Raw genomic sequence first — 25,930 nt, 5'->3', positions numbered from 1 at the left:
GGAGCGGGGTTTCACGCTCCTTACCTTGTGTAGGTAGTCGGTAGGTGATCCGGTGGAGCGGTCTTTGGGGCGTAGGTGTTCCTCGCTAGTGCTTCCCTCAGGTGCTCCACGAAGGCGCACACTAAGGCGCAGGCGCCTTTGTCGTGCGCCTTCGTCGGCGCGCCGAATGGCTGGCTCTTTTTAAAGGAAGATGTCCTCCTGCTGGATCGGGGGGGGCGGAGCAGGGCTCCCACGCCGGCCCGATCTGGCTGGGTAGTGTAGGTGCTGTGCGCTGGCTCTTTTTAAAGGAAGATGTCCTCCTGCTGGATCGGGGGGGGGGGGGGGCGGAGCAGGGCTCCCACGCCAGCCCGATCTGGCTGGGTAGTGTAGGTGCTGTGCGCTGGCTCTTTTTAAAGGAAGATGTCCTCCTGCTGGATCGGGGGGGGGGGGCGGAGCAGGGCTCCCACGCCGGCCCGATCTGGCTGGGTAGTGTAGGTGCTGTGCGCTGGCTCTTTTTAAAGGAAGATGTCCTCCTGCTGGATCGGGGGGGGGGCGGAGCAGGGCTCCCACGCCGGCCCGATCTGGCTGGGTAGTGTAGGTGCTGTGCGCTGGCTCTTTTTAAAGGAAGATGTCCTCCTGCTGGATCGGGGGGGGGGGGGGGCGGAGCAGGGCTCCCACGCCGGCCCGATCTGGCTGGGTAGTGTAGGTGCTGTGCGCTGGCTCTTTTTAAAGGAAGATGTCCTCCTGCTGGATCGGGGGGGCGGAGCAGGGCTCCCACGCCGGCCCGATCTGACTGGGTAGTGTAGGTGCTGTGCGCTGGCTCTTTTTAAAGGAAGATGTCCTCCTGCTGGATCGGGGGGGGTGGGGCGGAGCAGGGCTCCCACGCCGGCCCGATCTGGCTGGGTAGTGTAGGTGCTGTGCGCTGGCTCTTTTTAAAGGAAGATGTCCTCCTGCTGCATCGGGGGGGGCGGAGCAGGGCTCCCACGCCGGCCCGATCTGGCTGGGTAGTGTAGGTGCTGTGCGCTGGCTCTTTTTAAAGGAAGATGTCCTCCTGCTGGATCGGGGGGGGGGGGGCGGAGCAGGGCTCCCACGCCGGCCCGATCTGGCTGGGTAGTGTAGGTGCTGTGCGCTGGCTCTTTTTAAAGGAAGATGTCCTCCTGCTGGATCAGGGGGGGCGGAGCAGGGCTCCCACGCCGGCCCGATCTGGCTGAGTAGTGTAGGTGCTGTGCGCTGGCTCTTTTTAAAGGAAGATGTCCTCCTGCTGGATCGGGGGGGGCGGAGCAAGGCTCCCACGCCGGCCCGATCTGGCTGGGTAGTGTAGGTGCTGTGCGCTGGCTCTTTTTAAAGGAAGATGTCCTCCTGCTGGATCGGGGGGGGGGGCGGAGCAGGGCTCCCACGCCGGCCCGATCTGGCTGGGTAGTGTAGGTGCTGTGCGCTGGCTCTTTTTAAAGAAGATGTCCTCCTGCTGGATCGGGGGGGGCGGAGCAGGGCTCCCACGCCGGCCCGATCTGGCTGGGTAGTGTAGGTGCTGTGCGCTGGCTCTTTTTAAAGAAGATGTCCTCCTGCTGGATCGGGGGGGGGGGGGGGGAGCAGGGCTCCCACGCCGGCCCGATCTGGCTGGGTAGTGTAGGTGCTGTGCGCTGGCTCTTTTTAAAGGAAGATGTCCTCCTGCTGGATCGGGGGGGGCGGAGCAGGGCTCCCACGCCGGCCCGATCTGGCTGGGTAGTGTAGGTGCTGTGCGCTGGCTCTTTTTAAAGGAAGATGTCCTCCTGCTGGATCGGGGGGGGGGGGGGGGGGGCGGAGCAGGGCTCCCACGCCGGCCCGATCTGGCTGGGTAGTGTAGGTGCTGTGCGCTGGCTCTTTTTAAAGGAAGATGTCCTCCTGCTGGATCGGGGGGGGCGGAGCAGGGCTCCCACGCCGGGCCGATCTGGCTGGGTAGTGTAGGTGCTGTGCGCTGGCTCTTTTTAAAGAAGATGTCCTCCTGCTGGATCGGGGGGGGGAGGGGCAGGGCTCCCACGCCGGCCCGATCTGGCTGGGTAGTGTAGGTGCTGTGCGCTGGCTCTTTTTAAAGGAAGATGTCCTCCTGCTGGATCGGGGGGGGGGGGGGGGCGGAGCAGGGCTCCCACGCCGGCCCGATCTGGCTGGGTAGTGTAGGTGCTGTGCGCTGGCTCTTTTTAAAGGAAGATGTCCTCCTGCTGGATCGGGGGGGCGGAGCAGGGCTCCCACGCCGGCCCAATCTGGCTGGGTAGTGTAGGTGCTGTGCGCTGGCTCTTTTTAAAGGAAGATGTCCTCCTGCTGGATCGGGGGGGGGCGGAGCAGGGCTCCCACGCCAGCCCGATCTGGCTGGGTAGTGTAGGTGCTGTGCGCTGGCTCTTTTTAAAGGAAGATGTCCTCCTGCTGGATCGGGGGGTGGGTGGGCGGAGCAGGGCTCCCACGCCGGCCCGATCTGGCTGGGTAGTGTAGGTGCTGTGCGCTGGCTCTTTTTAAAGGAAGATGTCCTCCTGCTGGATCGGGGGGGTCGGAGCAGGGCTCCCACGCCGGCCCGATCTGGCTGGGTAGTGTAGGTGCTGTGCTCTGGCTCTTTTTAAAGGAAGATGTCCTCCTGCTGGATCGGGGGGGGGGGCGGAGCAGGGCTCCGACGCCGGCCCGATCTGGCTGGGTAGTGTAGGTGCTGTGCGCTGGCTCTTTTTAAAGGAAGATGTCCTCCTGCTGGATCGGGGGGGGGGGGCGGAGCAGGGCTCCCACGCCGGCCCGATCTGGCTGGGTAGTGTAGGTGCTGTGCGCTGGCTCTTTTTAAAGGAAGATGTCCTCCTGCTGGATCGGGGGGGGGGGGCGGAGCAGGGCTCCCACGCCGGCCCGATCTGGCTGGGTAGTGTAGGTGCTGTGCGCTGGCTCTTTTTAAAGGAAGATGTCCTCCTGCTGGATCGGGGGGGGGGGGGGCAGAGCAGGGCTCCCACGCCGGCCCGATCTGGCTGGGTAGTGTAGGTGCTGTGCGCTGGCTCTTTTTAAAGGAAGATGTCCTCCTGCTGGATCGGGGGGGGGGGGGGGGCGGAGCAGGGCTCCCACGCCGGCCCGATCTGGCTGGGTAGTGTAGGTGCTGTGCGCTGGCTCTTTTTAAAGGAAGATGTCCTCCTGCTGGATCAGGGGGGGGGGGGCGGAGCAGGGCTCCCACGCCGGCCCGATCTGGCTGGGTAGTGTAGGTGCTGTGCGCTGGCTCTTTTTAAAGGAAGATGTCCTCCTGCTGGATCGGGGGGGGGGGCGGAGCAGGGCTCCCACGCCGGCCCGATCTGGCTGGGTAGTGTAGGTGCTGTGCGCTGGCTCTTTTTAAAGGAAGATGTCCTCCTGCTGGATCGGGGGGGGGGGGGGCAGAGCAGGGCTCCCACGCCGGCCCGATCTGGCTGGGTAGTGTAGGTGCTGTGCGCTGGCTCTTTTTAAAGGAAGATGTCCTCCTGCTGGATCGGGGGGGGGGGGGGCGGAGCAGGGCTCCCACGCCGGCCCGATCTGGCTGGGTAGTGTAGGTGCTGTGCGCTGGCTCTTTTTAAAGGAAGATGTCCTCCTGCTGGATCGGAGGGGGAGGAGCAGGGCTCCCACGCCGGCCCGATCTTGCTGGGTAGTGTAGGTGCCCTGAAGAAGACTTTTTGTCGAAACGCAGACCGTATTGGATCCTGTATCCCTAGCGGACTAGGTCCTTTAAGGCTCTTATGTGGATGATTTATTTTTATGTGGATGATTTATTTTGATGTGGATGATTTATTTTTATGTGGATGATTTCAGTGTACCTTTGGAACTTTGACACTTTCAAATAAAGTCCATTTAGGAACATCGTCGCTCCACAGAGTTTTTTTGGTTGTCTCTGGATTTTCTTCTTTGTGGATATTTTGGGGTCAATTCCTTTTGTTTTTTGCTTAGTGCAACTCGACAACCTTACTTGTTCATCTTGACTTAAATCAGTTCTGACTTTCTGTTAACATGAATCGGCTTTGCCCGCTTACCATAAGAACATAGGAACAGCCATACTGTGTCAAACCAAAGGTCCATCTAGCCCAATATCCTGTTTCCAACAGTAGCCAATCCAGGTCCCAAGTACATTACAGAAACCCAAATAATAGCAACATTCCATGCTACCAATCCCTGAGTAAGCAGTAGCTTACCCCATGTCTGTCTCAATAGCAGACTATGGATTTTTCCTTCAGGAACTTGTCCAAATCTTTCTTTTTAACCCTACTACACTAACCACAATTACTATGTCCTCTGGTAATGAGTTCCAGAGCTTAACTATTCTTTAAATGAAAATATATTTCCTTCTTTTTGTTTGAAAAAGTCTCCCCCTGCAACTTCATTAAGTGTCCCCTAGTCTTTGTAGTTTTTGAAAGAGTAAAAAATGGATTCACATTTACCTGTTCTACACCACTCAGTTTTTAGTCCTCAATCATATCCCCTCTCAGATGTCTCTTTTCCAAGCTGAAGAGCCCTATCCCTTTTAGCCGTTCCTCATATTAGAGAAATCCATCCCTATATCATTTTAGTCACTTTTTGAACCGTTTCTAATTCCACTGGTAGTGTGTGCTAATCACACTTTAAGGGCTTAACTCCCTTCAGTAAAAGGGCCCCTCTTCATTGTTATTTTTCTGTTTGACCAGCTTGGTGATCTACAGGGGTGGGGGGGGGGGGGGTTTTCTCACTTTCTGATATTTTCATATCTTAACTGCAGTACACAAAAAATAAATAAATAAATAAATATACAGTACTTATTTATTTAATTTTCCAAATATTCTTGTTCTTCAGATATCAAATGGCAACACGGCCAACCTATAGAATGAAACATAAGATAGTGACATCACTGGAGTGGAAGTGCTGTCCTGGATTCCATGGAGATCGGTGCCAATTCACAGGTTTGTGACTCAGATTACTCCCAGTGTGATTAGGACCGTCATTTTGTCATTGCAAAATTGTGGCAGCTTCTCTGTTCTGAGACATGGGTATTTTATTTATTTATCCAATTTCTATACCATTCTCCCAGGGGAGCTCAGAACAGTTTACATGGTACAGTTTATAGGTACGCAAACATTTACCTCTCTGTCCTGGCGGGCTCACAATCTATCTAATGTACCTGGGGCAATGGGGGGAATTAAGTGACTTGCCCAGGGTCACAAGGAGCAGCATGGATTTGAACCTACAACCTCAGGGTGCTGAGGCTGTACACCTGCTGCATATCACGTACATATTTGTCTATATGATTGACTGATTCAAAAACTTTTCACTCTCTTCTTTGGGCTAAAGTTGTTTAAGTCAAGCCCTTAAAATAAAATTGATATGTTGAATACTATCCAAAATTTTAAATTGTGTTCTATAAGAAATATCTTAAAGCTCAGTCAGATCTGACATGTAGTTTTTGTTTCCAGAAAGGTATATTAGGTTTTATAGATAGGGAATATTTGGTGATTCATAAGAAACTATAGCTATGGATAGACTGACCTAAATTTTCTACAGCAATTGAGGTTTTACACAATTGGGCAGAGTTCTCAACCAGGACCGGTTTTCTTCCGTATTTGACAACCTTAGTTCTTTACCCTTGATCCACGGGTTTTATGCATTAGAACTGTCAGGGACCCCTGAGGAAGACAGGGCTGTCGAAACACGGACCGTGTTGGGTCCATAGTCCCCAATCTTTTGGGTCCTAGATATCTCACCATGTCGATTAATCGTTTGAATTTTCAATAAAGCCTGCATCTTGGACATCATTTTCTCCACAGTGTTTTTGGTTTTGGTTGCTTTCTGATTCTGTGGAGTATCAATGGTCAATTTTTGTTCGTTTGTGTTTTAAAGAATTTGTTTAGGGCCACGCCATGGGTTATGCAGCTGGTGCATTTGCACAAGAAACATGGAAGACAGGCATGCCAAAATTGTTCTCTCACTCCCATTGTCTCCTCTTGGCCACAACACAATAGGCAAAGTGAAGTGCCAGGGGGTGTGATACACAGTGCACATTTCCAATGCAATACTGTCCTGAATTTGTATACTGGATATGAGCTGTGGGTACTACAGAGCTACTCTGACAATGCACATAATAATAGGAGCCCAGAGGGTACCTTGTAGGAGTCTATTCTGTAAAGCAACATAACCTATCAGGTGAAATATGCTAATATAGCTGGAGTAAGTATTGCACAGAAATATCAGAGATACACACTTAACTTACAATTTTCTCTATGTTACATATTTAAGAGGAGTCCTGTTTGGGCTCTCTTTATAAGCCCCCTTGCAAGAAGAATCTAGATAAATTATGAACGTATTTAAAGAAAGGCACCTTCTAATAGGATCCTGCTAATGCATATGCTATAGAATTCCCTCCCCCCCTTCCTGGTGATTTGTAACATGTTTTCTTTTTGAAAGATATAAAGGCAACCCCGTGAACTCTCTGGACATCACGTCCAGTCTAATAGGTCAGGTGTGCAATAAATGTAATAGGCATGTAAATCTCTCTCATGCATATTCATTAGGAATAGTCTGAAAATCTGACCCATTGGCAGAACTCTGGGACAGGGAGTGAAGACTGAGGACTTTATATTGAAGTAGATGTTTCTGTCCATTACTAAAAGATTTCTGAATGCATGTGCTGTACTTCCACACCTCTAGAGAGCACAGTCTGTACTAGTCTGCAACTCTGCTTCATGGGATTTGCAAGAGTTGAGAAAAGGTACGGGCTTTAGCACTCTACTCCTCCCTCGCACCAGGGTCTCATTTCTACATAGCCCTATAATATTCCCTGATCATGATATTGTGTGGTAGCCAGGATAAAAAAAAACAAATGAATAAATGCCATAGATGTCGGAACGGGGAGGGGGGACACAGGGGCCATGGCCTCCCCCCCAAATTGGGGTCCTTCTCTGCACTATTCTTCTGCCGTGGCCCACCCCTACTGTGAAACAGCTTCCTGTTTCCAGTTGTACAGACTGCAGCAAAGGAACTGTACAGAGGAGGTCATGGACAGTGCCAGAGAATTGCTCCACACCGGAAATCTCCTTGTACTTTTCGAAGTGAGGGGGACTTCAGAGCCAGATGGGTAGGTTATATGGTGGAACGCGGGAGTAGGGAGGGAAGGAGAAAAAAGGGAGAGATGCCGAATGGGAAGGGCAGAAAGAGAGCAACAGGGGACACATGGATGGAGGAGAGGGGAAAGGAGATGGTGGCACATGGATGGAGGGAAGTGGAAGAGGAGGGAAGAGATTGTGCACTTGGATGGAGGGAAGGGGAAGAGGAGGAAAGAGAGAGCGCACATGGATGGAGGAGAGAGGAAGAGGAGGGAAGAGAGTGAAGAAATGGTGCACATGGATGAGAGGAGAGGGGAAGAGAGATGGTGCACACGAAGCGTGAAAAGATGGTGCACATGGATGGAGGAGAGGGGAAGATGATGGAAAGGTAGATAGATTTGAGATGGAGGCAGAAAAATGGAAGAAAACTGAATATGAAAATCAGTGCCAAAGATGGATATAGTGCAAAAGGTGAACAAGGAGAGGAAAGAAACAGCAAATGCATATGGAGGCCTTGGAAACAAAATTAAGAGCACATAGGGACCAAGTTGATCAGAAAAAAAAATTGCCAGATAACAAAGATAGGAAAAATGTTTTTATTTTCATTTTAGTGATTGAAATATGTCAATTTTGAAAATGTACATCTGTTATTTTTATATTTTGAACTATTCAGGAAGAAAGGCATTTCTTTCTGTTTCTTTTGTGTTGTGCTGTGTGCAGAGTCTGGCATATTAGGGTTTCGTTTGTGTAGAATAGTACTTTTAGTTTCTGGGTTTGTATTTGAAAATGGTTTTTTTTCTGTTTTCTGCATGTGTGACAGAGGCCAGGTATTCTGGTGGGGATGGAAGTCCAGAAACTTTGGTTGGTGTTGTAGCTTTTTTGGACTCAAAACAGCCCCAGCTTAAAAATGAGTGAAGACCACTGTCCTACTGCCTACTATATTTTTTGCAGTGATTTGTGTTGAGAGTGGGCATTGAAGAACTCACAACACTTCGCAGTTTGTGCAATGTATGTTGTTTATTAAAATTAAATACAAAAAAAAAAAGAAAACAGGATACTCTTCTAGATGAACCATTTGGTCTGACCCAGTATTGCTATTCTTATGCCCTTTGCAGGGTTTTGTATTACTTCTTGATGTAGTTCTTTGGCCCTGATGAGGAGTTTTCTGTAGTAGTTACTGAGGTGAAAAAAAGCAGAATATAAATGATAGTTAATTAAAATTTTCTCTGTATACAGTATGCTTTGTGTAGTTTAATTATGTGGTTACCATTATGTATTGTTAATAAAATATTATATTGTGTGTATATGAAGAATGAATGGAAGAAATGGCATTACAATCAGTACTATTATTATGGGGCGGGGCTTGGGCAGGGTTTGGGTGTGGTCTAAGGTGGAGCTTTTAGGCCTCCCAAACAAAAAAGCATTCCGCTTCCTATAGTAAATACATGAAATTGCACACTGACATGGAGTAGAAAAGATTGTGGAAAGCAGAAGAAGCTGAGGCAGAAAACAAAATGCACTGCAGCTTCAGCAGTATTAGCAGAGATTGACAAGTAGAACTGTAGGGTATACAGAGAAGGCCAACACCTGCAGTGCTATCTGCTATCTTGATAGCAAATCCATTTTGGGAACATTGCAAATTACAATCAATAAACCCCATTGTCTTGGTCCTTTATGTCATCAGGGAAAGCCACTATGGCATCACCTCCTGGTATTTCACACGGACACAAAGGCCTCATGGAAAAAAGAAACATGTAGCTCCATCCACAGGCATGGCTGCAGCTGATAACAAAAGCAATTATGCGAACTTTCAGCTTTGCTCGTTTTGTTTGTTTTAAAACCTAACAGCTATCGGATGATATTCTCTAGCTCAGTGGTCTCCAACCTTTTTCAACTAAAAGGGCCGCAATGTGAATACGAGAAAGCTCTGAGGACCACCAGAAGATTTCAAGCTTACACAATACTATTGATTTTGTAAACTGCCTTGACCCGCTTGTTCAGACTGGGTATTAAACATTATCCACAATACATTTTAAAACTTCACTTTATTTTGGATTGTCGGGTAAGCAAACAGATGGATTCGACGTGTAGGCCTTTTGGAGCAGTCCAGGGAAAAATGTGAGATCAGGTGATTTAAAACAAATACAAGCAAATTTAAAAAGAACTCTTGCCTCCATCGGTAACCAATGTAGTTTTTTGAAAAAGGGGCTAATATAAAAGATTCTTAGATAGAACTCTTGCCTTTCAAGCAGGCACAATGAATAACTGGTTGGCCAACTTTTTTAAACCTTCTTCTTATTATACTTTTAGAAAATTGGTAAAAACGCAGCTGTTTGATCGATTTATATCATAAGATTTTATCAGTTTTAACTTCATTCTTCTCTTTTAATGTATTTCTGTTTAATTTCATTTTTATTCATTGTATTTTTTACTGATTGTCCAGTACTTCTTGTTGTAAACCGCCTTGAACTATTACGGCTTTGGCGGTATATAACAATAAATTATTATTATTATTTATTTTGGATTGTCAACAGTAGATAATTCGAAAAATAGAACACCTGAGTAACACACTTAAGAGATTACTTACAGTTCTATATCAAGTGGGTAAGATTGAACACATTGAGCATTTCAGTCAGCTGTTTGAGGGCTGCATGTTGGAAGAAATATCTTCAGCAATAGACTGGCTAACTTATTGAAGAGGGCTTTAAACTAGAATCGTTGAGACAGGGTGATTAAAGCCCCCAGGTAAGTATAAGCCCTCAGGTAAGTGAATCACTAAATATCATTACACAAATGAGAAAATGGGGCAATGTCTGGAAAGCAGTATATTCTAATTCTTGAAGTATGGGAAACAAGGTTTTGGATCTAGAGGCCTCCACTAGCATCACCAGGAATACAAGTAGGCCCAGGAGAATCTACCTAAACCTCAGGAGGGTTGGGGTGGGGGGGCTTGACCCAGTGGAGCTTTTATTCTCATTGGTTAGGGTAGGGGGTAGGAAGGAGGGCGACTGACTACTGCTCGAGAAGAAATGAAAGGTTCAAAAGGTACAGAAGGGCAGGGAGAGCTGAGAGGTGTCCGATTACCAGGGGGAGGGTGGAAGGAAGGGAGACATGCTGAGTGGAGCTAGGGTTCCTGTGTCTGGCAATGCCCCTGGTCTGACATGTCTGAATCCTTTCCTTGTTTTGTACTAGCCCAGAGGCAGCAGTGGCAGATGCCAGGCAGTCAGGCTGAGAGCAGTGCTGTTGTCAACGGGGGTACAAGTCACCAGCAGCAGCAGCAGCAGCAGCAGAGCACTGCAGATTTAGGTGAGTAGCAAGTGATAATCTGAACACAAATTAAAGTTTTTCACTACACACTGTATAAATAGTTCTAAAGCCGCTTTCGTGCTTCAGAATTCTTTAATTCTATGTTAGGCTCCAACAAGTTTACCTCTCATGGATTCTGATTAAATGTAGATTATAAAACAGGCTTATAGTACTTTGTCCCTTGTTTTAAATGTTGTTTCCTCATTTGTTTAAGGGCTCCTTTTACTAAGCTGTGTTAGGGCTTTAACACGTGGAATAGCGCGCTCTACAATGCCGCGTGCGCTAGATGTTAACGCCAGCATTGAGCTGGCGTTAGTTCTGGTCGCATAGCGCGGGGTTAGCGTGCACTAATCTGCTGCATGCACTAAAAACGCTAGCGCACCTTAGTAAAAGGAGGTCTAAGTATTCTTAGGCACCTGGGCCAATCAGGACCATAGGCATCCTTGTCCTTAGGTCCTCTTCCTGTGATGCACTGGGAGGGGCCAAAGACTCCAATTGGTTCAGATACCTAAGGCAAGGCATCCCTCCTGCTGACTTATTTTTAAGTTGTTGGGGAGGAGGGCCATTATCTAGGGGGAGGGGGGTTGGGGTGTGTGTAAGGGGGTTTGGGTGGGTGATGGAGTGTAGGGGAGGGCTTTGGAATATATGGTGAGATGTACATGTGGCACCCTTTATGTGAAGTTCGCAGCACCGCCTTCTAAGTTTCCCCACTGATCTATTGGCACATGTATGTGACCAGTCCATTACAAATGTTAGGGGGAAAGGGCATAGGCACCTGGTATAAGAGGCTTGTGGAGGCTCAACCTCCCCAGTCTCAGCCATGTCTTTCCTCACCTCCCTTTCATTGCCATTTTTAAAGATGCAACCATGTCCCTATCATAATGCTAAACAAAACAGACTTGAGGCTCCAGCTTCCTTATGCCCCTGGCAGCCAGGTAGTCCAGTCCCAACCACTCTGATGTCAACATCCTGTTCCAGAGAAGGCAAGACTGGACCTGTAGAAGCTGTACTGTAGCTGTGCATATATTTTTTACATTACTGCTGCTGCATGAGTTGGGAGGGAGGGAGGGCGAGAGAGAGGTGCTGGCTGGAAGAAAGAAACACTACATGGAGATTGTGAAAAGAGGGGAGATGGCTCATTGGAAGGGCGTAAAACAAAAACTGAATGGATGGAGCAATATTCAACCTGTGGTGGTCAGCATTTTTTTAAATGAATGCAATTTAATTCATTGTGGATGAGGAGGAAGCAATCTCTGTCCTTGGGGGTCTGCAACCCAATCAGGTTTTCAAGATTTCCCCAATGAATATGCATGAGATCTATTTGCATACAGTGGAGGCAGTACATGCAGATAGATCTCATGCATATTCATTGAGGATTGAGGCTGCTTCCCCTTTTATAAACTATTCACTTTGGTGCAAAGTCCAAGGGGATTTTTCCCCACAGGCTTTGAACCAGTTTTCAAAGTATATACTGTATGTCCTTTCCCTTTGAAAATTGCAGGTGAAAGTAGTATCTACTCCTCCTTTTTCTGTGTTCAAACATGCATAAATTTTAAAAAAGTAAAACCGCACATGTTGTCTTACCTGGCCTAACCCGTCCACAAAAATGCCACTAAAAGTATCAGTGTTGTAGAATAATATGCACAATTTTCAAATAACCCTTTTTTCCCATATAAGTAGTTAGGTATTTACAGAGGGACTCGGTTTTTGGAAATTGCCATATCCAGCAAAGGTGGTCACAGAAGCAGAATCCTACAACATATTTTTCTGTTATGGCTACTACTTCATAAATTCTCTAATTTTCTTAAAATAGCATTGCAAAATTTAACCTAAATTTTTCTTTCTATCACAAAGCTCTAACACAAAAAATGAATGACCAGATTTATAACCAGGAGGTGAAACTGACTTCCCTACAGAAGAAGATCAACAACATTTCTTCCACTATGACCGATATCCAAAATGCTCTCTCTTCTCTGGAAGGCAAAATCAGTGAAGATGATAGCAAGGGGGAGGAATTCCACTCATTCCTGAAAGGTAAAACACTTAGTGCTCTTTTACGAAGCTGCGTTAGTGGTTTAACGCGCATAATAGCGCATGCTAAACTGCCGGCCGCGCTAGACACTAACGCCAGCATTGATCTGGCGTTAGTTCTAGCCGCGTAGCGTGGGTTTAGCGCACACTAAAAAGCTGCGTGCGCTACAACCGCTAACGTGGCTTCGTTAAAGGAGCCCATAAAGTAATTTTATGTTTAGTCCAAGATGTTGGTGAACCAAAAATAAAAATAATTGCATAATAAGTTTCATGGAACATGTCTAGGCTAAATCATTATAGCTCATGAGAACATAATGTTATGCATTTATGCAGTAGGGGACTGATTCTGTAAGCCTAGCAAACTTGCGCTTGCCATGTGTCAATCATGGACAGGCACTGCTTATAGAATCACAGCTAGCAAGGACCTGAGGCGCCGGAAATGTAGGCCAGGGATTTGCAGCCCTACATTTCCAGTGCCTAGAGTCCTTGCAGAATTACGGCCAGTTGCGTCTAGTGCCACCCCTAATCACATCCACCTCTGGGCTTTGGCATTACTAGGTGCTGCTAGGTACCATGGACTCGGGCGCAGGTCCAGAGGACGCCTAGCAGCGCCTAATAGTTTTTGTAAATTAGTTTTTAATTGATTTTTTTAATGGCTTAACTAATTATCATGTCACTTAAAATCATTTGAAACACTTAAGCTAGGCACCGGTAGATGCAATCTAGGCACTGCCGGCCCCTAACTTTTGGTGACTTTTTTTCAGAATCAAGAGCTTACATGTCAGTTTTCAGACTCCACAATGAGGTTTCATTTAAATGCCAGCTCTGGTGTCTGAAGTTACAGTACATCCAAATGTCTTTGTATTAGCACTGAATAAAGGTAAGACTGGCAGAACTGCAAATATCTGGCTGATAGCACTATTCAGCACCATTATCCATATAGCCCTGTGGATGACATGCAACAATTTTATTGCTGTCCTAAACTGTCTGTAAACTTAACTGGATAGTTGATAGGAAAAACCTGCTCTTAGGGCTCCTTTTACGAAGGTGCGTTAGTGGGTTTAACGTGCACGCTAGCCGGAAAACTACCGCCTGCTCAAGAGCAGGCGGTAGCGGCTAGCGCGGCCGGCGGTTTAGCATGCGCTATTACGTGCGTTAAACTGCTAAAGCGCCTTCGTAAAAGGAGCTCTTAGATTCTCAACTCTCAAAGCACACTCAGGAGTCAACAATAAAGCAATTAGCAATAAAGCCAACAAATCATGGAATTTCAAGATATTTGGTGAAAAAAATCAGTTCTTGGGGAAACTTCTTTTTTTTATATAATAATAAATCTTAAAGTCTCCACCAGGGTTTATCCCACACCAGTACATGTGCACCCGAAGGCCCACCGTAGGAATGATCCCAAAACTTCATATATATTCACCAACAAGTGTCTATCTTTTCTACCGACTAAACTGCAGTGAAAGTGGGAAACTTCAAACTTACGGCCTACTTAAAATGGGCCATAAAAATCCTTAATAACTAATATCAAAAAGATAGCAAAACCACTTATCTGTAGAAGCACGCAGTCCTTCGTCTCATTAAAGGGTGCTGTGGCCGATTGCCCTACAGAGTACCCCGTTTCGTGTCCTTCTTCAGGGAGCAAACTCAGAAGCACAACCCGTTAATACTGCCAGTCTTTCTTGCTCCTAATTATCATGGCATATACAGGAGCTAACCCCCTCTTTTACAAAGGTGCGCCATGCTTTTTTAGTGAGCGCTAAATATTATCATGCGCTAAACACGTGCTAATGCATGCTTGTTATCCTGTGGACGCTTTAGTGGTTAGTGTACGCGTTGATTCAGTGCGCGCTAAATCCCAGCTGAAATGCTTCACGCGCCTTTGTAAAAGAGGGCCTAAGTCATTTTAAATTTAAAAATTTTCCAGTTAAGTTAGTTCCAGTTAAGAATATAATGGGCGCCTTAGCATTTAGTGCACGCTAAATCGGTTAGCATGCCTTAGTAAAAGGATCCCTTAGGTATTTATTGTTTCTCTATTTTAGTTTATTCCTTTTGTTATTTGTCATACTATGGGCTCCTCTTACTAAGCTGCGATAGCGTTTTTAGCACGCACAGAATTTTAATGCGCGCTAAACCCGCACTACGCAGCTAGAACTAATGCCAGCTCATTGCTGGCGTTAGCGTCTAGGGCGCGCTAAAACCGCTATCGCAGCTTAGTAAAAGGAACCCTATGTGCTTCCATTGATGTGGGCTTGAAATAGTATATGTTTTTTCCTGTTTCTAATGTGATTAGTGAGATATGAAAATTGCTCTTTTTTTTAAAAAAAAAAATGTTTAAAATAAAATGTCATCACTCTATGTAGTACTGCTTAGTAGCACTCATTTGCCTGCCATTTTGGTCTTTTTTTAGGCCTCAAGACTAAAAGTATTGATGAACTAATAAAGGACATTGTAAGAGAGCAAATCGGCAAGTTCCAAAGTGACATGCAAGAAACCGTAGCTCAACTTTTCAAGACTGTGTCCAGCTTATCGGTGGAATTGGAGAGCACAAAAGAAGAAGTGAAACAACTAAACGAGACAGTACTCTTGATCTCAGAAAGCACCAAACAATCTGCCTTGGAAGAGGAAAGCAGGCCCACTGTAACTGATATCCTGGATGTAAAGAACCGCATTGAGCAAGTGCGAAAAGAAACCATTCTGTCCTATAATAATTCTTTAAATGAGCTACAAAGAAATCATCAGAACCTAGAAACAGATTTGGAACATGAACGGTCAAGAAACAGCATCTACTACGAATCCCTTAATAAAACTCTTTCTAAAATGAGGGAGGTCCACGAGCAGCTGTTGTCCGGCGAAAACCTGCAAGAACAAAAGAGAGAGGCGACTATTGGGTCAGGGGATGATAATGTCACTGAATATGTAATGATTCTTCAGGAAAAGATAAGGAGACAGAATCTAATGATGCTACAGTTATATGATGATGTCAGTGCACAGGACAGTAAGATAAACAACCTTTCGATTACACTAGAACTACAGAAAAATTATCTCCAAAAAACATGCGAGGACAAGTTTTCAGGGTGCAAGAATGACTTTGAAAAGCAGCTCAAATGTACACAAGAGAACGTGCGTGTCTTAAACAAAACCCTCTCTGATGTTGTACTTCCAATGGATGGCAAAATAGATAAAATAAATGATCAAATAAATGATTTGTGTTATGATATGGAAATACTCCAGCCTTTCATTGAACAGGGAGCGCCATTTAGCAACACAGCCGAATTTGAACATCAGCATGAAATATCTGTAGTCAGTCACCAGCTTGAAAATCTTACTGCTGTGATTAACAGCTTGAGTCTCAGTGTCACAGAACTCACTAAGGGACAAGAGGTGCTAAGAAATGAAGCTTCTCTCCGTGAGGAAGTATTTGAAAGGCGCGTCAATGAATGCCTCATGGAGACTGAGGATGGCTTGAACAATACCATGACAATTGTCAACAATGCAGTGGATTTCATTCAGGATAACTATGTGCTGAAAGAGACTATCTATAAGATGAAAGACAATTTTGAGCTTCATAATGGCACAGCTAAAAAGTTAGAAGCAGTGTTTGCCTTGATTCCGCTATTAAATCAGTTGAATGAGTCCTACCAGATCATTGTCAGTGGCTCTGAGAGATGTCAAACTGTACTCAAAACTATTGAAGTCCTCTCCAATAGTTCTTATGATGAATTTGAGAAAAGCAGGCCTTCCGGTCTTTTCAAAGTTTTTGAAGTTCTCAATGAAACAATCTCCCAAGTCAACCGATATCATCAAAATATCAGCCTTCTAGAAGATAAACAGATGCAGTCTTTACAGAATCAAAAAAACAATGACATTCGCTTGGAGAAGATTGAAACTCAGTTAAGCCGGATTACGGCAGGTCTTCCAGCTCTAGTGAAGACGAAACCAGGTTGTGCAAAGGTGGGAGAAAAAGAGCAGCCTCTATCCGTTAAGATTCAAGCACTAAATTCTAGAATAAAAGCACTGGAAGCAAGATCAATCAAGTTTGCAAATGTCATGCCCCTTTTAAATCAGACAGTTCAGGGAACCCAAGAGTTATGCCACAACATCTATGCCGCCATTCAGAAAGTGAACGCTAGCGTGCCTCAGCAAATACGAGCCGCCCAGCCGAGTACCAAAATTCTCCAGGAGGGCTTAAAGGAGTACATAGTGTCTGTTACTGAATCAAGAGCAGAGATGCTTCTATCAAATTTTTCCTTTCATGTGAACAAGTCTGTTTCTGTTATTGCAAGTAATGTTGCAAAACTGCAGAAACAAATGAAAGCCCCAACCAAGAAGCCAGTTTTACCAAAAAAGCCATTTATGAATGTCACAGAAAGCCTGCAAGGTCGAAGTCAGAGGAACATAGACAATATTGATCCAGGTAATTTAATTTAATTTACAAACTTAGGGGTCCTTTTACTAAACTGGGGAAAGCATAGCGCATGCTTGTCACAAGTTGAAAAGTCACTACTATGGGATGCGCTAAGGCGTTTTGCAGTTGTTGTGGGATCAGCACATGTTATCCAAGCACTAAAAAATACATTTCAGGTAAATTGCCATTTACTGACTGATGAGCATGGGGTTACCATAAGAGCCCTTACACCTACAAAATAGGTGGTGGTGAGACTCAACCAGTAATGTCTGCAAGCTAGACTTTCTTCCTTCTGCTGTGATCTTAGACTCGGAAGAATCTTTGAAAATTGAGTTTTCCTCGCTAATATTGGGTATTGTTATTGATTCATCTCTTACATTTAAGGATCAACTAATTCTTTTGTTAAAAAGTGTTTCTTCAGCCTCCATATCCTGAGAAGAGTGAGAGCGCTCTTTCATCAGCAACACTTCTCTATATTGGTTCAGTCAATTATTTTGTCAAGGTTGGATTATTGTAACTCACTGTACCTGGGTCTTTCAAAGGTCAGTTTGCAGAGGCTTCAGTTGATACAGAATACGGCTGCTAAGCTTATTTTCAGTAAGAGTAAATTTGACCACATAACCCCATTGCTTAAGGAATTATATTTGCTTCCAGTGTACCATAGAATCCAATTCAAGTACGTTTGTATTGCATTTAAGATCCTATTCGGCATCCTTATCACTCTGGTCCCTTTAGATTGGAATGTGCACAGATCTCATTTTACTAGAAGCTCTCAAAAATTAAAACTTACATTTCCTTCCCTTAGGGGTAAAAACAGAACTTTCAAGAGATTCAATTATTCTTTTGTTTTCAAACTAACTGAGCTGTGGAATGAGTTACAGAGAAGTTTAGGCCCCTTTGTTGTATTCCGGAAAGCTCTGAAAACTTTCTTGTTTTCCAAACATTTTGGAAATGAAGCCATTTTAGTTTGCATTTTTCTTTATGTTTATGTATTATGTTTCACTTTATTGTTAATCGAGTCAAATTCCTTTTGGTTGAAGACCCAGTCTATAAAACTAAGTTTTAGTTTAGTTTAGTTTAATAGGGAAATTAGCAAATGGCTATTAATAAGAAAAAATAAGACGTGGGTATTTTACAGCCATGCTAAAAAGGGCCTCAGTGGGTGGAAGACCCCCATGCAAATAATAGTGCAGGCCAATTTTTAACGCAGCTTGGTAGAAGGGCTCCTTATATTTCATGTCTTCTGCCAAGACAGTACAAAGTAGATCACAATAACAGGATAAAAATTTGCACACTGCAAAGCTAATTTCAACTAAAAAAAATCGCATTCAATAAATATCAAATTACCATAAAATACAAAAATAATACACGTGGAAGACCATTTTCGAAAAGGACATTTCCCGCTAAATGCCCAAAGTCAGAAGCAGAGAAACACCCATTTTCAAAAGCTGAGATCCCCCCCAAAATTTTATTTTTGAAAATCATCTACTTGTGTGTCTAGGCCAACAGGATATCCAATCCTTAGAATGCCTAACTTTATACCCCATTTTAGACCAAAGAAATGTCCAAATCCAGATCATTTGGACATGGAAGTGGCCAGCATTGTGATGGACTGGCCACACAAACATGAGAACAGAGAAGTGAAACACCTTAGAAGGCACTGCTGTGAACTTCACATAAAGAGTACCAGAAGTACATCTCACCATATATCCCTTATAATTTATGGCGAGTCCTCCCAAACTCCCACACAACCTACTAGACCCATCTGCCTACCACCTCAATTGCCTTCAAGGCTGCAGGTGACACCTATATGGCAATACAATAGGGTTTTAGTGGGCCCACTTTCCACCATAAATGTAGCAGTTAGAGTGACTTATGGGCCTGGGTTCTCCTCTCTATGATTCACTAGCCCATCTGACAGGCAAAAGAAGAACACCTCGCCTTGGGATACCAACAGTACAACAGAAGGCAAGGGAGATGTCCTTTCAACCAAATTCAAAGTCTTTATTTGAAAATATGGTCCCAACAAGGATTCTAGTTTTGGCATTTGCAAAACACCTTCCTCATGGGACAGTATGGAAAACATTTTAAACATAAATATAACATATTTAAAATATAAAACATTTAAAATGCAAATGTAACATATTTTAAATATAAAGAGAATATGTACCATGATGACATGCATGTATGAAATGAAACATATGGTACACATGAAGATATAACATATCAGGATAAAAACAATGAATGAACTAAAAAATTATAAATAAATGTAGACCATATGAGTGAAGCATTGCAAATATGAAAACATGTATATTCAAAAAAATTAGTACACATTGAACTCACTGCCTTTAAAACAGAAAGAGGAAAGCCAAAGAGAAATGATATAATGATATAATTTGCATGCTGTCAGAGAAACGGCCAACACAGTGACGATCTCAAGGAAAAAATGGCTAGAGCTGACCCAAAGAGAACATCGTTACAACAATCTTGTGCTGCATTAAGGGAAAAGCCAACACAAGGAAAGCTTCCTAAAGTTTAAAAGGAGACTGGCGAACCGAAAGAAAAACTGTATCAAGACAACGGTACCTGGTTCAAAGGGCTAAAAAAAAACAAAAAACTCTGCGGAAAGGAGTAAAAAGTTAAAAAAAAGAAGAGTACAATGTTCACTCTGGGTCAGCTCTAGCCACTTTTCCCTTGAGATCGTCACTATATTGGCCGTGTCTCTGACAGTGTGTGCAGTGTTATATTTATATTTTAAATGTTTTCCATAGTGTCCCCTGAGGAAGGTATTTTGTACTCGCCGAAACTAGGATCCTTGTTGGGACCATATTTTCAAATAAAGACTTTGGGCGTCTTTTACTAAGCTGCGATAGCATTTTTAGCGCATGCAGCATTTTAGCGCGCGCTAAACCTGCGCTATGTGGCTAGAACTAATGCCAGCTATTCCACGCGTTAATGCCCTAACGCAGCTTAGTAAAAGGAGCCCTTTGTATTTGGTGGAAAGGACGTCTCCCTTGCTTTCTGTTGTACTCTCACTAATCCATCCACCACTTAAGAGTAATACTCTACTAGGTTTTCCCATACCAAGTGCTGCTGTTCTAGAGACAGGTATGTACTATTTTATTCAGAGTTTTAGGGGGTGGGAGGGAGTTAGTGAGCAGTGGGGGAGAGTGGGGGTGTCATAACTTAATGTATCCAATGGACATCTGGTCAGTTTGGGTACCTTTGTGGCACTTAAATGCTTCTAAAACAGGTCTAGCTCCAAAAACCTAAGTTCCATGTAGGATGTCTTGGAAAATGTTTGATTATTCCTGCAAGATGTCTAAGTTAAGCCCATCCAAAATACACTCACAACACACCTCCCAGCATGCCCCCTGGAACTCTTGATGTGCAGCGAGAGACATCCAGGAAAAAGGTTTTGATTATTGGCATTTGGATGTCCCGATGATTAGGCCGTCCAATTGCTGACGGGATGTTTTAGTTTTTATTATGAGCTCCACAATATCATAAGAAACATAGCAAAAATGGCCTAAAGCAGGATACCATTTGTTCAGTATTTATTTACTTTTTTTTCCTGGAGGAGACATATCAGGGGCAGAGAATGGGCATGGATGCGCTAAATCAGCTAGAGCATTGACATTACCACCATGCTAACTGGTTATATGTATCCATAATGCAGAAACCCTTAATGCCTCCTAAACAGTAAAGCATGTGCTAATGCTAACATTAGTGCACACCCAGAAAAAGATATAATAGAAAAAGGACAAATTTACAGGATAGGCAGCATAAAATTTGTTTTACTCTTTTAGAATCTTGCCAGCTATTTGTGACTGTTGGAAACAGGATACTAGGCTTGATGGACCTTCGATCTGTCCCAGTATGGTAACTCTTATGTTTTTGCTAGAAATGGGCTTAGCATGTGGGAAAGGCCTGCGTGGATGGGCAGACTACATAAGTACATAAGTACATAAGTAGTCGCCTCCGCCGGGGCAGACCAGAAGTCCATCCAGCCCAGCGGTCCGCTCACGCGGCGGCCCATCAGGCATATTGCCTGATCAGCGGTCCCTGTCTAATTTTATGCCTACCTCTACACTTATCTCTAAACCTTCCACTGCTCTTATCTGTACCCCTCAATCCCTTTGTCTTCCAGGAACCTATCCAGGTCATCCTTGAAACCCTGTACTGTGCTATTTCTTATCACGGCCTCCGGAAGGGTGTTCCATGTGTCCACCACCCTCTGTGTGAAAAAGAACTTCCTTGCGTTTGTTTTAAACCTGTCCCCCTTCAATTTCATCGAGTGACCCCTTGTTCTTGTGGTTTCTTTCAAATTGAAAAATCTGTCTTTGTCAACCTTTTCGATGCCTCTCAGGATCTTGAAGGTCTCTATCATATCTCCTCTGAGTCTCCGCTTTTCCAGGGAAAACAGCCCCAGCTTCTTCAGTCTGTCAGTGTATGTAAGGTTTTCCATACCTTTAATCAGTTTAGTTGCTCTTCTCTGGACTCCCTCAAGCATTGCCATGTCCTTTTTGAGGTACGGTGACCAGTACTGTACACAGTATTCCAGATGCGGGCGCACCATAGCCCGGTACAGTGGCAGGATGACTTCCTTCGTTCTGGTCGAGATACCCTTCTTAATGATACCATTTGACCTCTATCTGCCATCATGTTTCTGTGTTTCTAATAAGTACGCTCTATGCCCTCTACCTAGCACAGCTTAGTAAAAGGGCCCCATAGAGAGCAATTCCATAGAGTATGGACTAACATTTATATGCCAATTATGTACAAAAATAATTAGAATAATGACATTTCTATGCATTGTGTGCATGTATGCACATAAATGCCAAAACTTTGCCTAAGCTCTATTCTGTAAATGTGCACATCATACATAATATATATTTGACAGGTAGGTTACATCTCTTCCTTTTCTTCCTCTTCCAGGTATCCAGGTTTATTCATCACTTGATAAACCGTTTATCAAGGAAAACCTAAACGGTTTACAATATTTATAAAAAGTAAAAACACGCTGAAAAGAAACATAAAAGCAATATCAAATATAAGAAATCATAATTAAAATTATTGGGGTTGACACAATGGGAGGGAGGGAAGAGGAGTTCAAAAATACATTGAGATTGAAAATAACAGAGAAAAGGGGAAGGAGTTTACAGTAGGATGGGGATCGCTTCAAAGAAGGGTTTATCATTCTCTGCAGAGTGTTTTTGCATTCTCTGCGTGGTAAGTCTCATTTCAGATGTTGAAAGCATCCTTAAGGTAGAAAGTTTTTATTTTGGATTTAAATTTGTCTCCCTCCCTCCCTCTCATCTCAGATGTAGAAGTAAAACCCAGATATCTCAGTCCATCCTCCTTTTTCTGGAGTCATATGGCATTTATTTATTTAAAAAATTTGTATACTGTTTAAACATGTATAATTCAATAAAACAAATAAAATCAAACAAACATGAACATATAATCCTCAGAAAATCATGTAAAAAGCCCAGCAGAAGAACAAGCACAAAGCAGAAGAACAAGCACAAAAATCAATTTCTAGAAAAATGCATTAACAAATAACTGCGCTTTTAGTAGTTTTCTGAAATTTCCCATGTCATAACATTTTTGTAATTGACTGACAAATGAGTTCCACAATTTGACCCCCGCACAGCAAAAAACCATTTTACTGGTCCCTGCATATTTTGGATTAGCATTTGTTTTTAATAACGCTGAGTTCTCAGAACGCAGAGACCTAGATGGTAAATAGTTTGACATCTTATTCTTAAACAGTTCAGGTATGATTCCTTACGAGAATTGATGGCAGATCATTATTGCTTTATATTGAGATCTGAAAACAACAGGCAGCCAGTGTAATTGTTGGTGATAGGGCAAAATGTGGTAACCCTAAACATAAGACCATAAGGAGGGGGGAGAGGGGGAGGAGATGCCATTTTGCACAAGGACAGGGGCTGGAAGTAGAAGAGAGCAGAAGAGATGTTTGAAAGAGACAGGAGATGCTTCAACATGATTATTAACTTACAGCCCTGCTATTTATATATTTTCACCACGATTAGGTATGCCGGAAACATAAAAATGGCAAGCAGCAAAAAGAAGAAACCAGTAGCAAATAATTTATTATCCCCTCTTTTACTAAGCCTGATAGCATGGGCCAACACGTTAAATGCTCTGATGCCTATAGGCATTGAATTGACATTGGAGTGTTTGCTGCGTGGCATTCGCTCCTGCGGCTTAGTAAAAGGGGGCCTATAACTATTTATAGTATCTTTTTATTGACAATCATCCATGAAAAGCAGGGAACAGGAATGAGCTAGGTTGAAGGAAGGAAATGCAAGGCATACATGCTGGACTGGCTATTCATGCTTATGTCCAAAATGACACAGATACAGTGAAAATCCAATATTAATAATAAATAACTCTTTCACACAGACGGTGTAAGGTAGAAAACCAAGCTATTGCACAGGCCAAAAACAATAAACCCAGGGGAGGAAAAAGCCTCAGAAATGGACCCTACCACCCCTTAATGGTGGTTCAAGGTGTTCAGTCAATAACCTCATTAGCATAAAAACTTATCTCAAGATTTCTTTCATCTATTTTGATCACATTAAGCTTTTACTGCACCACACAGAGCTTTCTCTAGATACCAAGAGAGATTTTTTTAATGCCAATGAGGCTATTGCTTGAACACCTTGAATGGTTCACCGTCATAAGCGTGCGGGACAAAGCCGCACCGACATTAGAGAGCAGAAAATTGACTCCAGCGCACCGCCATAAAAGTTTATTTTACATAGCTCCGACGGGGTGTGTGAGGGGAACTCCCCCCCCCGCGTTTACTTAATCGTGTTCGCGCTGCCATTGGGGGTGGTTTTGGGGGGTTGTAACCCCCCATTATAGAGGAAACATAACTTTTTTCCTGTTTTTTAGGGGAAAAGTTGTTTCCTGTATAATGTAGGGAGTTACACCCCTACACACCCCCAACAGCAGCGCGAACACTATTAAGTAAAGAAGGGGGGTTCCTCCCCACACTCCCCCATCGGAGTCCTTTAAAATAAAATTTTACGGCGGCGCACTGGAGTCTTGCACGCAATTGGCTGCTCTCTATTGTCGGCGCAGCTTTGTCCGTCGCGCTTTTGTCCCGTCACCACTTGAACCACTATTGTGGGGTGGGGAGGGTCCGTTTCTGAGACTTTTTCCGCCCCTGGGTTTATGGTTTTTGGCTTGTGCAATAGCTTGGTTTTCTACCTTGCACTGATTGTGTGAAAGAGTTATTTATTACTAGCCATGCTTATGCCCCATTTTGTCCGGTTTGCACAGTTTCGACCAGTTGTTAGGTGCCAAACTTAAATTCTGAGAGCGCAATAAAGAGGCTGGGCTTAAAATCATTAGACACTGAACTGGAGCATAACAAAACTCTGAACAGTTCCCAGAGGACATACTTGTATCCTGACTCAGCTGTAGACAGGCTGTGAATCAACTGTTTCAGCCGAGTGGCTGAATATTTCATTTGCTCCGAAACAATACCCCAGTAGATCTTTGTGGTATTTTATTACTTGTTTCAAAGGTTGTTTGTACAGCAGCTGGCAGCCACTTCCTCACAGATGGAGTTTGGCTTTTTGCCCTTTAAGACAGAGCATAACTCTGCCTTAACACTGTTATCTATCTGTCATCAGCCCTGCTATATGTCCAGTGACAAAACATATTCATCTAACCCTGTTCTGTGATTTCTTTCATTTGCAGTCCTTGTTCTGTTATAACTATGAACTCAGTCTTATCCATCTAACCTCATGACTTTAGTGACTAGTTGTTTTAAAATGTGATTTGAGTAAACAAAACAAGGATTTTCATATTTATGGCTGGCTTAAAAATCTCTGTAACCACTCTGCTTCTATTCATAAAAGGTTTGGGTGGAGTTAGGGCAAAGAGTGGAAAAGCATCATAAATGATCCATTCAGCCACTATATAGAAAACCTTTGTATTTACTTTAGGTCTGCTGAACAGGACAGCCTAAAGTAAACCCATATCTAGTGGCTGAAATAATGGCTGGCAGTCAACAGTGAATACTTACGTTCAGCTCTACTGAGGGGAGGATGCACAAAGCTCCGACAACCAGGTAAAAAATACTAGGTTGGGAGCGATTTTGTTTTGCCAGGCCATGCTCAGCACAAATAGCATGCGAATTAAATGCACACTATTTGTGCTGAGTAGCCCTGTAAAAGGGGAAAGAATTGTGCCTGCGCAGAAGAGCTAAGTGGTAGGTATAGTTTTTCGTGCAAGCCTAGTACAGTTCCCGATTGCTCGAGCTCGTGAGCAGTTTAATTAAAAAGTGGCTTTCGTTTTGTGACTTGCCCAGGATCAAACCCACAATCTCCAAGTGAGAAGGCAGCGGCTAGAATCACTAAGCCACTCCTCCACACAGGGCAGGGCTGTGTTCATGGAGTGTTTTTTTTTTTTTTTTTAATGCTGCTGTTTACCAGAGTTCCATGAGCACAGCTCCGTAGTATGAAGGAGGGCTTTAGTGGTTAGAGCTATTGCTTTTTGTTCTTATTACATTTATTTTGTGTCTTCGCCTGCGTATGTTTCGTCTTTTTAATACTGTTGTTTTTAATTCTGTTTTTATTTCTATTCTTACCCCTATTTTATTGCTGTAATACGCGTTAGTATATTGATAAGCGTTTAATCAAATTTACAATAAACTTGGAAACTTGGTTTGATCCTGGACAGGTTTTAGAGTGGTAGAAAACTGGAACACTCTTCCGGAGGCTGTTATAGGGGAAAACACCCTCCAGGGATTCAAAACAAAGTTAGACAAGTTCCTTCTGAACCAGAACGTATGCAGGTAAGGCTAGTCTCACTTAGGGCACTGGTCTTTGACGTAAGGGCTGCCGCGTGAGGGAACTGCTGGGCACAATGGACCACTGACCCAGCAACGGCAATTCTTTTTTTTTTTTTTTTTTTATTCTTTATTCATTTTGAATCCAAGAATAAGTGCAACATATTATACTATCATATTACACTATAATAGCAGCTAAATTCAATTAAAATTATAATCTATAACAAAAAGATATACCCCCCCATAACCATATTAAAAAATTGCAGTCAAATTAAAAATATTAAAAATATTTTCCAACCCCCACCCTGGACGTGCATGATCAAAAGCAAAATCAACAATCACTCT

At 43.9% G+C, this 25,930-nt stretch overlaps 1 protein-coding gene across 2 annotated transcripts in view; it reads left to right on the top strand.

The window, feature by feature from the left end:
- MMRN1 (multimerin 1) overlaps positions 1-25,930 on the top strand; it is a 90,939-nt gene that overhangs the window by 47,018 nt on the left and 17,991 nt on the right. For both annotated transcript variants that reach the window (XM_033958880.1, XM_033958889.1), the window contains 4 exons: positions 4,765-4,871; positions 10,200-10,313; positions 12,168-12,347; positions 14,755-16,761. In XM_033958880.1, coding sequence (XP_033814771.1) covers positions 4,765-4,871; positions 10,200-10,313; positions 12,168-12,347; positions 14,755-16,761 — 2,408 coding nt within the window. The remainder of the gene's footprint in view (positions 1-4,764; positions 4,872-10,199; positions 10,314-12,167; positions 12,348-14,754; positions 16,762-25,930) is intronic.

The sequence above is a fragment of the Geotrypetes seraphini genome, chromosome 1 (genome assembly GCF_902459505.1).
Source record: "Geotrypetes seraphini chromosome 1, aGeoSer1.1, whole genome shotgun sequence".
Taxonomy (NCBI): Eukaryota; Metazoa; Chordata; class Amphibia; order Gymnophiona; family Dermophiidae; genus Geotrypetes; species Geotrypetes seraphini.
Note: the sequence above shows the minus strand (reverse complement) of the source record. Positions and strands in the feature narration are given on the sequence as shown.